The 12,264-nt window shown below is 38.5% G+C and overlaps 1 protein-coding gene across 1 annotated transcript in view; it reads right to left on the bottom strand.

Annotated features, from left to right (window-relative positions):
- Positions 1–2,394: 2,394 nt before the first annotated feature.
- man1a2 (mannosidase, alpha, class 1A, member 2) overlaps positions 2,395–12,264 on the bottom strand; it is a 71,175-nt gene continuing 61,305 nt past the window's right edge. The window contains exons 12-13 of the mRNA XM_007895860.2: positions 3,836–3,951; positions 2,395–3,424 (exon numbers count right to left, since the gene is read on the bottom strand). Of these exons, the coding sequence (XP_007894051.2) occupies positions 3,310–3,424; positions 3,836–3,951 (231 nt within the window). The 3' untranslated portion in view covers positions 2,395–3,309. The remainder of the gene's footprint in view (positions 3,425–3,835; positions 3,952–12,264) is intronic.

Genomic DNA, 12,264 nt, shown 5'->3' with positions numbered 1-12,264 from the left:
TTACAGTTGTGGACTAACATAATACTTTTTTCCATTCACCCTTGGTTTGTGCAGGAGTCCATTATTTGGAGTGAGTCATTCCACTCAGGTCTGTGCATCAGTCAGGTGGAACAGTGAATCGAATAAAAGATATGAGATTCTAAAGCTTCTGCATAATATGTCCTTCATGCATAGGCAAACATTAACAGCTTCAGTCAATGAAGCAAATCCATTCAGCAGGAAAGCCTGCTGGGAGACATAGAGATGATATGGTAACCCTTTCATTGACATCAACAAGGTGAAGAATATTTTTTAAAAATTATTTTAATTCCCACACCAACTTTTTTCACAATGTGGGCATCTTGACATTTCAGATCATACAACAAAACAACCCAGGTCATGGCCATCCTCTTCATAAATACCATTGATGACAGCCTGCCTGCATTTGGCCTATAGGAGGTTTGCTAGCAATGCAAGTCGCCTTGTGAGGCAGAGTGCTCTGTTACAACTAGAGATTTAAATTCAGCAACTTTTTGACAGGAACAGACTAAATTAATCCTAGTGGATTAGAGTCTTATTTTTATGATATATAGATGCAGAGAAAGTACTATTCCACTTGGATTTCTGAATTAAATTAAATGGGACGCATTCATTAAGAAAATACTTATGTACACAAGACCCTCTTGCACCTGTTCCACTGTTACATTACATTTCAAGTCACATTTAGGCTATTGCCTTGGAACTAAAAGGCAGTAGAAAATGAGTGCAGGTCTGTTAGTTGAACTTGTCTTTTGGGTAAATTTTATCATTTGCAAGCCAGGTCATTAACTGGAGAATTCTATTTCATGGGGTAAAAGGATATCCTGTTTCAAGTAACACTCATGGAGTATTTGCCAAACATGGATATGGACAATCAAGAAAATGTATTCATTTCACATGATTATTATGTGCCCAGTAGGTGTCATCTACACTAAAGAAATTATTCACTTCGGATGTGATCAGACTCTCTGTAATAATAATCCTCGCATTTACTATAGCAGCTTATTATGTTGTTGAGGCATCTCAAGGAGCTGTACTGTCAATCCCATGCAAGGAGAATACCCAAGATACTCGGGTTTCCACTGAGAGTGGAACCAGAGTAGATACTCTGCATTGTTTCTGAATATTTTCTTTGACTAGTGTAGAATAATTTCCTTCTCTCTGTCCGGTTAATATTTTTTGTTTCTGAGCTGCTCCTCAAATTAGGCACAGCGTTTTCTTATTGGGAATATTTAGATTGGGGTATTTAACTTTCATGAACTCCATTTAACGTCTACTTACTTCTCTATTTGTTATCAAGTTAATCCATTAGCACAATTTATTGATTAGAAACACACATCAAAATACCCACTCTCTCAGTTCAGCAAACAGATGAATACAATGAAAAGATATTCAATTGTTAAATAATTTAAATAATATACAGAATTCATCCAGACTATGATATTAGCTTTCATCAGATGGATAACCATCTTACAATAAGATAATTCAGAGACAGTATGGCATGAATGCACTTGAGATTATGATAGTGCAGGATCTTTGCCACAGCATGTTCTAAGCATGGTGAAGTGTTTTTCCAGAGAGTACATGGGAACAGGGGAAAGAGGAAGAAAATCAAATGATTAATAAGTCAAACATTTGGGCCAATAGCAGTCCATTCCCTAGTGCTAGTTACATGATTGGCAGAGGTCTGGTAATATACCAGCTAACCACTCTCGCTAACAATGTTTGAGGGAAGAGGTTTTTTTTGTTTTTCTTCCCTTCTCAAGCTCCTGATTTTAGGAGCAGCTTGTAAACCATTTTTTTTAAAAACTTTTATAAAAAGCTTGCAATCAGAAACAATAACTAGATATGACAAACTTATCCTCCAAGAGACATGAGAGCTTGTAGTCATTAATCGTTGCAAGCCACAAACATGTGCCATCTTTTTGGGATATCTGTTTTGTTAAAGTATATATATTTTTATATTTATATATATTCTTTTAAATCACATGAACAGGAGATGAGTGCAAGAGAATTTTGTGTGAAGCTTGAGAAGCTATAATTTTGCAAGTTTTTTTAAAAAAAACAATTACAGAACTTAATTAAGTGATTCTCGCAATGTTGGATGGTCACCTCCTCTTCAATACTATAAAAAGACTTGTACCTCTTCCAGGATATTTGATCAACTGTGAGGATCTTCAACAACTGGTGCTGAAGAACAGACTGGTTACCCTTACATCAGCAGAATGCCAGGGGAGAACCAAAATTAGCAATATTTGGAGATATTTTATTGTAATTAAATGTTGCAGCTTTAACGGAAGAGCCAATTTTCTTCCATGAGTTGTATAATAGACTAATGTTGCTGAGAATTTCAAAGTCACCAACAGCATCCAGTGGCAGAAAGAATACTTTACATTATTTATTAGCTTCTCACCTTCAAGATGATAACAAAGCATTCTTAGCTACACCACTCTCGTTTCAGAACCACTGGCAAATATTATGGATTTTGTGTGAACATTGGAATGAATAGAAATTTCCTGGGAAAAGTATAGCTTTCTACAATACAGAAACATACACTACATGGGAATGCAATATTCTCCCTAAGCAAATCAAGCCTGGTGGTCTATTGGGCTTTCACATTTTTAAAATTATTTTCTTTAAATCACTTTAAAGGCTTCTTTGTGGGTAAAGACATTTTGCAAAAGTGCAGAAATCTCACAAGCACACTTATAACTAGCAAAATCCCAGCAAATCCAAGACATCCGCATTCATATTATGTAAAGTCAGAGCTGGAAAACGACCCTCAGATTTCCTCAGCAAGGAGATACCCTTCACCAAGGTTCTTCCTACAAAACTGGAAGGCTAGAAAGAACCAAGTATGGGTGGATAACCATCTTACAATATTGAAAAGGGATACTGTTTCTTTAAAAACTGAGACAAATGCACTCTGACCGAGGCCCCACAACACCCGCAGGCAGTGCAGAACACTGTACTACTCTGATACAGCTAGTCCTGTTAAACTTATTTGGAGCATCAGTCATAAAGTATAGCATTAGCAATGTACCAATTTACCAACTGTACCATTCTGAAACTATACATTCGTAGTTGCTCTGCTGTGAAAGATGCATTATCCCAGTTGGCCTCTACTGTCCACATCATTCCTGCAGTTTAATCTCAAATGATTTGAGTTCTGTTGGGAAGGATTCTTTGATTCCAGTGGAATGGCTGCACTTGTCCTGCTATCACTACGACAAACAGCGAGTTCATCTCCTGCTCTTGCTCCCTGGGAGTCCTCATCGAAATGTCACATTTCTAGAAATGTGTAGTATTCTTTGAACGCAAAACAGGGAGAGGGTGGGCTTCCGTGTTGAAAACCCAGTAGTCCAAGGGCAAGAGGTCGTCACTAGAAAACAGGAGATACAGGTACCTGGATTTGGGGGGGGGGAGGGAGGGTGGAAATAAAAGAAAGTTTAATTTTCAAAATTTTGCTATACCTCCTCTTCTCCACCTCCCACCCCCATTTTGCTCATGCTGAAGGTACAACTTGGCATGTGGATTCACTGTCCCACCATCAGCAAATATTTCTAATACAGTTTGTAACATGGGATAAGTAATAATAATCATTATTGCACGTTAAAACTAAAAGCCTCCAGGACAATTATTTTCCAAAGGATCAAAAACTGAAATCCAACTACTGGTGAAAGATTTGAATTTGGAAGCTGATACAAGATATCTTTTAAGCAGTAATTAAAGAAATCCAGCTAGGCTTGGGATGTCCTCCCAACGTGAAAGGCACTATATAGATGTGAATTTGTATTGTATTTGTTATTTTACTCACTTTAGTGTTTCAGCTAAGAAGAAACTTTGCTGGACATCATCGTAAGCTGGAGTCGAAGAGTAAACATCTTTAACACCTGAAAATCCCCCGATCACCCGGCAATATTTGTCAATTGCCTAATAATAGAACACATTAAAAACATTACTGAAGTGACAATTTTAAGAGCTATTATAAATTGTTACTACAAGTGTCAGCATGCAGCGCCTGCTAAATAAAACATTCCAATGTAGTTAACTCACAATTCCATCAAAAACATACGTACAAGATTCATTACAGAATGACAATTGGTAAATGATAGTGTTCTATGCAAAATATTTGGAATTGGAGGTATTTTGTCATAGGGGAAATTGTAGGCAAGGTTTGCACCCGATTCTAAATAAGGTTAGAGCACTAACTGTTTGTGGTGGACACACAGTGGTTGCAAGAAGAACTTTGAGGTTGGCAAGTACTTTCCTGAAGCATTTTACTCATCTACAAAATGCATTGGAACCTAAAATGTAATAATATGACAAAATTGCCATATGGAAGTATTTCTTCTTGAGATCTATTGCAGTCAAGTCTCCCAGACATTGCTTGAATTATTTGCAGTTGTGATAACATCTTGAATTTCTCTCTTTTGACAATGTATTTTAATTCCTTGAGATGCAAATAGGACAATACCTTTGGGGCATCATGAAATAAGGTGAAGGAAATATTTCTAGGTCAGGAAGCTATTCACCTCAATTGCATGAACCTGCTTCAGTTAAGGATTTAAATGAGGTCCGACATGAAAATCTTTAAAATTGAGATGTTAAATGTCAGGAATGGTACAGGATCTTAGCATTTCACTTTAACAAATGCTCCAATATATACAATTCTAGGAATTGGGCACATTATGTTGATATTAACAAAAACTGAATATTCGCCTGAGATGTTGAGCAACCTTTTTAACAATTACCATAAATTCATTTGTTTCCTTTTATAAACACATTAAAATTACCCTTGTAAAGATTGATGGTCTTATAAGCATCCTATATTATACTAATTATTACAAGAAATCCATAAAGTACAGGGTTATCTACTGTAATGTATGTATAATAGATCTTTTTATATACATACACAAACACAGACATACATAGTATCTGAGCAAACAATTTAAATGATTAGTAAACATGCAATACAATAATTGATGTTCCTTGGAATTAATTCCTGGAGTTATTTCAGTTAAAAAAAATCTGCAAAATCCTGATCTACCATAATAATAATTCTTATACTTGCCACAGTGCTTTTACGTCAGGAGGAGTCTCATAGGATGCCTGTGTATCAGAATGGCTATGGTAGTAATAATCCTTGCATTTGATATAGTGTTTTTCACATCTTCGAGATGTCTCAAAGCGCTTCACAGAATATACCGTAAAGTGAATTGACTGTATATGTGTAGGCAAAACACAGCAGCAAGTTGCGCACAACAGTGTCCCACAAACAGTCGTGGATTAAAGTGACCAATTTATTATTTTTTTTCTTGAGGGATTATTATCAGGCATGTGGAGTAAGGAAATTTGCCTAAGGTTTCGCCCTGCCGGGAATTGAACCCAGGTCTCTAACCACTGAGCTACAGGACTCCTATACATCCCATACTAGTAGGTGATAAACCATTGCACACCCTGTCTGTTGATAATGAACCAGGAAGCACACCCCATTCGGCTGGTAATAAATTAGGGGAGGAGGTGCTTTTTGACATATAACCTATGAGGTGAGCTGTAACAGTCGAGGCCAAAACTCGTGTCAGTAGGGACACACTGCCTCTCATTTCTCACCATGCAATTCTGTTATACGCTCCAGCAAGCATTCACACTGGTGATAATCTCACAGGTGCACAACAGCTACATGTGTGTGAGGTCCTGCAGGAGATTGTGGTACCTCAGCACCTGTTTGGGAGAGAAGGGGATAAACTGTAGTACTGGTGTCTTAACTGTGAGTCACTGGTGTTGGATCAAGTGGATATCTGTGATACCACTAGAATGGTGCTTTAGCCTCCAAGTCTAAAGAATGCCCATTACTCTGACGATGCAGAAGCAGTGCAATAGATATTTACACAGCATTATAACAAGTAGAAATCAGGCACAATATTTAATGCCAATAGCAAGAAGCTATCCTGTATCAAATTAGTATAAAGTGTAAAATGTGCACCTAATAAAATTGTTGCGCATCATTTTAAGGACTGCCATAACACATTTGCCTGGAATTGTATAGACCTTTTGGTTCATTATAATAATAAACCTTGCATTTGGTATAGCACCTTACCACATCTTCAAGACGTCTCAAAGGGCAGCCAATCAGGAGAGCCTCAGTCTTGCTGACGTTCAACTGAAGAAAGTTAATTCTCATCCAGGACTTGATGTCTGACAGACATTCTGTCAGCACAACAGTGGTCCTGGAGTCAAGGGTGGAGGCAGAGAGGTAGAGTTGGGTATCTTCCGCATACATGTGGAAGTTGACCCCATGTCTGTGGATGATATCACCAAGAGGGAGCATATAGATATTGAAGAGGAGGGGACCAAGGACAGAATCCCGAGGAACTCCGCACGAGACAGTGCGCGTGCTAGAGACAGCATTTGAGGAGATGAAGTGCAGGTGGTGTGAGAGGTACGAACTGAACCAGTCAAGGACAGAACGATGGAGGTTGAGGTGAGAGGAGATGGAGGATAGAGTGGTCGACGGTGTTGAAAGTAGCAAAGAGGTCAAGGAGGACGAGAAGGCAGAGGAAGCCCTGGTCGCAGATGAACAGAATATCATTTGTCACTTTGACCAGGGCTGTTTCTGTGCTGTGGTGGCACGGAAACCAGATTGGAGGGGTTTGAGAAGGGAGTGTGGGGAGAGGAAGGAGCGAAGCTGAGAAGCAACAACTCGTTCCAGGACCTTGGAGAGGAAGGGGAGGTTGGAGATGGAGTGGCAGAGGCAGCTGAGCGGATTACCTCGATTTTGGATTCGAGGAAGTCCAGCATCGCCTCGCAGTTGGTATTTTAAATACAATAAATGCCTTAAAGTAAACAGTAAATACACCCATGTTTCGTCCACAAAATATACAGTCAATCCTTTTTACAGTATATTGTGTGAATATAGGCGTCTCAAAGACATAATAAGGTGCTATAATAAACGCAAGGATTATTATTATCTTGCCCTCTAGTGTATTGTCCATTTCTATAATTTTTTTCAAACAGCCAACTGGATTTCACCATCTCACATGATCAAACTTCTTGCAGTCCAAGATAACAATGCTTGCTCTGTTTTTTTAATTCTTTTAATTCTTATAAGTTAATGCACACAAGATGGAAACACACAATATGGAAGAAAATGCTACAGGTGAAATACTATTCTGTGCTGTGTAAACACAAAGTTTGGGTTTATGGATCTGTTTTGATGTTCGGACCTGAAAAATACCAACCAGTTGCCTCACACTGAATTTAATTCAAATTCAGAAGCCCCAAATAAAAAACAACTTGAAAAGTGCAAGACCTTCCAATAAACAATGAGCATTTTATCCAAAGTTTCAGCATATCTGAGACTTCATAAAGAGATATTACTGTGTTTTATCGAGTCCCAATATCCAATTATTAGTTTGCAATAAGCATTAGTCTTCTTCTGGCAAAAACTGCACATTCACTTTATCATCATCAAACGAGCCTGCAGTTAGATAAAAGGTGATATTTTCTTTGCCGTTGGAATCACCCTATACAAAGATTTGAAAGATGAGCAGAAAGGAAATCACTGCATGCAGGTGAAGGTGGAATGAGCTGACAAATGATGTGCCACCTTCAGTGCTAAGAGACAGGATCATCAACTGACACAAAACTGCCCATTTATCTTTTCATTGCAAGTTTGCTTCATTTACAAACATTTGGCTTTTTGACTTAATAATTACATCCAAACTGCTGGGACGGGTTAAACCAGGGTGGTCCAACTGGCGTGACAAGGGCCACGCCTGGGCCGCGAACAACTTTCAAATTCATCCCTCCCTGCCTCCCTTGTGAACTGACTCTCATAGCAGCTGCAGGAGCCAGCAGTTGGGATGACTCAGTAGGTAACAAGACCCGCGTGTAAGACACACTGCAGCAATGAGCAGCATTATTTCCACTCCGTGCAGCTCAATGCACTGAGGGGAAGGCAAGCGGGTCTCCTTACCAACCTCGTCCTCCCAACTGCTGGCTCCTGCTGCTTCCAGATAGTGAGCCGCCCGCACATGTGGCCTTTCCAGCAACCGGATAGTGAGCCACGAGAGATAGAATGAGAGAAGATGAGAGAGAGCGTGTGACAGAGGGAGAGTGTGTGAAAGTTTGAGAGTATAATAATAATATAATAATTCTTGCATTTGATATAGCGCTTTTTACTGGAGAGATAGACTGTAAAGTGAATTAACTGTATATTTGTGGGTGAAACGCGGCAGCCAATTGCTCACAGCAGTGTCCCACAAACAGTCGTGGATTGAAAATTACCAATTTATTGTTGTTTTTTGTTTTGGAGGGATTATCATTAGGCGTGTGGAGTAAGGAAACTTGCCCAAGGTTTCGCCCTCTGCCTGGAATTGAACTCAGGTCTCTCGCTTGCAAGGCGAGTGCTCTAACCACTGAGCTATAGGACACCACAGTGAGAGTGAGTGAGAGTTGGGGAGTAAGAGAGAGAATAAATGAGAATGTGTGAGAGAGGGAGAGTGTGTGAGAGAAAGGAGAGGGAGAGTGATTGAGAGTGAGCGAGAAAGCACAAGGGAAAGGGGGAAGCTGAAGAAACGGAGAGAGAACAGAGAGACTTGGACCATCCTGGGTTAAATGATAAAAGGCAGTTTAAAAGACTGACAATACTCTTTGATACTTCAATCACATCATCTCAAGAAAACTTGATCCCACTGAACACCATTAGGAGTTTTATAAAGTCTATATCTGCAGTGAAGGAATACTGTGCAGATATTGTTTGAAAAACTACATATGAAATGCATTTCCTCTCCTGCAGCCAAAACATTCCAAACCCAAAGTCATTAAATTGGAAGAGCAATGTACTACTCTCCATGTCTGAATCCATCTGCTAACACTGGAGAGATGTAAGTTGGCTGTTAGTCCTCTGCAAAGGAGTATCACAAATGGTGGAACACTTAAGTTAGGCCTCCATACACATCCCTTGAGTACACGTAGAGCAGCTCTAACTGGAAAACATTCTGCATCAATTCAAAAGCAAACTTCAAATATCAACTGGGAAGCTTCACACTCAGTTTCTGCCCATGGAATCTTGCCACACTCTGTAAGTGCTGCTCTCTGTACGTTTTTCCCCTTATATGTAGAATGTAAACATATGAGGTAACAGTGATTGGCATTGCTGGAGCACTCCTAAGGTTATGAAAAATTGCTAATTTGAACAGTTGTATTCAAAGACATTGTTTTCCAAGTTTTTCTTGTAGGTAACCTACCAGGATCAAATTTGTAAAAAAATCTGTCGTTTTCAGATTTTTTTCCCCTCAATCTTCCCACCATTGATTTTAAAAGTTGTTTTCACCAATACTATTCCATAAAAACAAACATTTTATGTACAGAAAATGCCACTGGACCCATCAAATATGTGCCCCTTTTAATTTTTACAACCAATTTTTTTTCTAAATCTCTCTCGTTTTATTATTTCCCCATATCTATTCCTGAATTCATTTACATATCAGGTACCTAACCAATCAATTCCCCTTTGAATGATTTGTATTGATCCAGCCTCAATAATAATAGCCACTTGTGGTAATGAATTCCAAACCTGAACAACCATCCGAATGAAAAATTGGTCCCGGCCTTTCCTCTATTTTTCTAATAATCCTAAAACTATACTCCCTTGTGGAGTCCCATAGCACAGTGATTAGCGCACCCAGGGCGAAATCTTAGGCAAGTTTCTTTACTTCACACACTTCTGTTTACTTAGCAGTAAGTAAGAACCCGGTTGTTAGCCGATTGGCGGATCCCTTTCCAGGGTAATAATCCTTAAAAAAAAAATTGGGTCATTCAATTTACAACTGTTTGTGGGTCACTGTTGTGCACAATTAGTTGCTGTGTTTCACCCACAAAATACAGTTAATTCACTTTACAATATATTCCCTGAAGAACTTCGCAACATCTCAACGAAGTGATAAGCCACTATATCAAATGCAAGGAATTTTATTATCTTGATTAATAATAATCCTTGCATTTGATATAGCACCATATCACGTCTTTGAGATGTCTCAAAGTCCTTTACAGAATATACTATGAAGTGAATTGACTATATTGTGGAGTCCTGTAGCTCAGTGGTTGGAGCACTCGCCTCGCAAACGAGATACCTGGGTTCGATTCCCAGCAGGGTGAAATCTTAGGCAAGTTTCCTTACTCCACACGCCTGATAATAATCCCTCAAGAAAAAAAAACAATAGTAATTTGGTCACTTCAATCCACGACTGTTTGTGGGACACTGCTGTGCGCAATTAGCTGCCGCGTTTCACCCATAAATATACAGTCAATTCACTTTACAGTATATTCTGTGAAGTGCTTTGAGATGTCTAGAAGCCATGAAAAGCACTATATCAAATGAAAGGATTATTATTATTATATATTTTGTGGGTGATTCCCTAACTTAAGAAAGTAGTTTTTCCTTGGTATCCTGTCATACCCCTTAAGGCCTTTAAAAATAAAAATGTTTTCCTTTCATCTTAAAATTCACCTGTTTACTAGCTGCAAACAATTCTACTAGAAATTCCTCTTTTTGAGTTCTGAATATATAAATCTCTCCATATATTTGTTTTTAAACATTTACCTGCACAGTAAGGCTTTTTTCACAGCTTTCTCTTTTGCAGATTTTGACAAGTTTCTGCCATTAGAGTTTGTGTGTGTGCGTGTGGAGGGAGGGGGGGGGGACGGACATGACAGGCTTACTTTGGACCATAACCAGAAAATGAACTCAGAATATGGGCTGCAAACAGCCAGCGGTGACAGTGACTGTTAAAGATCTTTGGGGATATATTTGAAGGTTACTAGTGTAACATTTAAGGTGATCCTGGAGCTTTGAGTAAATGATGGATATATTAGAATTCATACAGATGGAATCCAGGAAGTTACTTTTCATTACAGTAGAAAGATTGCCATTAAAACCAGCTTACTTTAACTCATTTCCTGATGCTGAATTTCACAAAAAAATTAGTTACCAGTTTTTGCAAAGGCTCAAGGGGGAAAAATAGGGAAAAAAAAACTTAATTCTGATACAGAACTGTATTGCCTGTTCAAAAAGCTAACTATTCTGTAATTCTATAATAAACAAGTCTATAAACTGAAATAGCTAGGCTTGTTATTCTGTGTAGAGTGAGGTTATGGTGGACCAATGAGTTTCAGATGTGTATTTGGATTCTTTTCCCTCTGCAGATGTATTGTTCTGCTTAAAATAAATCTGGGAACTAGAAAGGGTTGGCATAGGGAAAGAGTTTGGCTTTTCTGCAAAAATAAAATCGAGCAGTTCATGGTTTATTTCTGCAAAGGTTGAAAACTGTCTATAACAAAGACAGCAGACTGATATAAAAAGGTTTCAAATGAATGAAGAGGCAAAAATGTGCATCTCAAAACTCATATCTCTCAGAAAAGGTCAGAGGTAGACAGCCATATCAGCAATCCTGAAATGAACAAAGCCTATGTGCAGGGAATTTAAATGAAGCACTGATCCAAATACCATTTCTTGTTGATGAGATGAATCACGTGATCAGGTTTCAATTTGGAGTTGCAAACTCTTTTTGCTTACCTCTTTGTCAATGTGGGTTTGCACAAATTATTTTGCATTAATTATCATTCATATAATCTGAGCATTCTTCAGCAATAGGTTTACATTTCTCAGACAGCACATTCCAACTGTCTAACAAAATTGATCTTCATTTCAGAATTCGTCAGCAGTCTTTTGTAAAGCAGGACATGAATGATAATAATAATAATCCTTGCATTTGATATAGCGCTTTTCACATCTTCTAGACGTCCCAAAGCGCTTCACAGAATATACTGTAAAGTGAATTGACTGTATTATTTGTGGGCGAACGTGGCAGCCAATTGCGCACAGCAATGTCCCACAAACAGTCATGGATTGAAAGTGACCACTTTATTATTGTTTTTTTTGAGGGATTATTGTTAGGCTTATTATTATTATTATTAATAATAGTCCCTCCAAAACAAAAACAATAATAAATTGGTCATTTTCAATCTACGACACTTTGTGGGACATTGCTGTGCGCAATTGGCTGCCGCGTTCGCCCACAAATATACAGTCAATTCACTTTACAGTGTGTTCTGTGAAGCGCTTTGGGACGTCCTCCCGACGTGAAAAGCGCTATATCAAATGCAAGGATTATTATTATTATTATTATTATAGGCTCTGTGTGGAGTAAGGAAACTTGCCCAAGGTTTCGTCCTGTCTGGAAT

Source organism: Callorhinchus milii, unplaced genomic scaffold, assembly GCF_018977255.1.
Source record: "Callorhinchus milii isolate IMCB2004 unplaced genomic scaffold, IMCB_Cmil_1.0 Scaffold4, whole genome shotgun sequence".
Taxonomy (NCBI): domain Eukaryota; kingdom Metazoa; phylum Chordata; class Chondrichthyes; order Chimaeriformes; family Callorhinchidae; genus Callorhinchus; species Callorhinchus milii.
The sequence above is the reverse complement of the archived record's forward strand: the minus strand, read 5'-3'. Positions and strand labels throughout refer to the sequence as shown.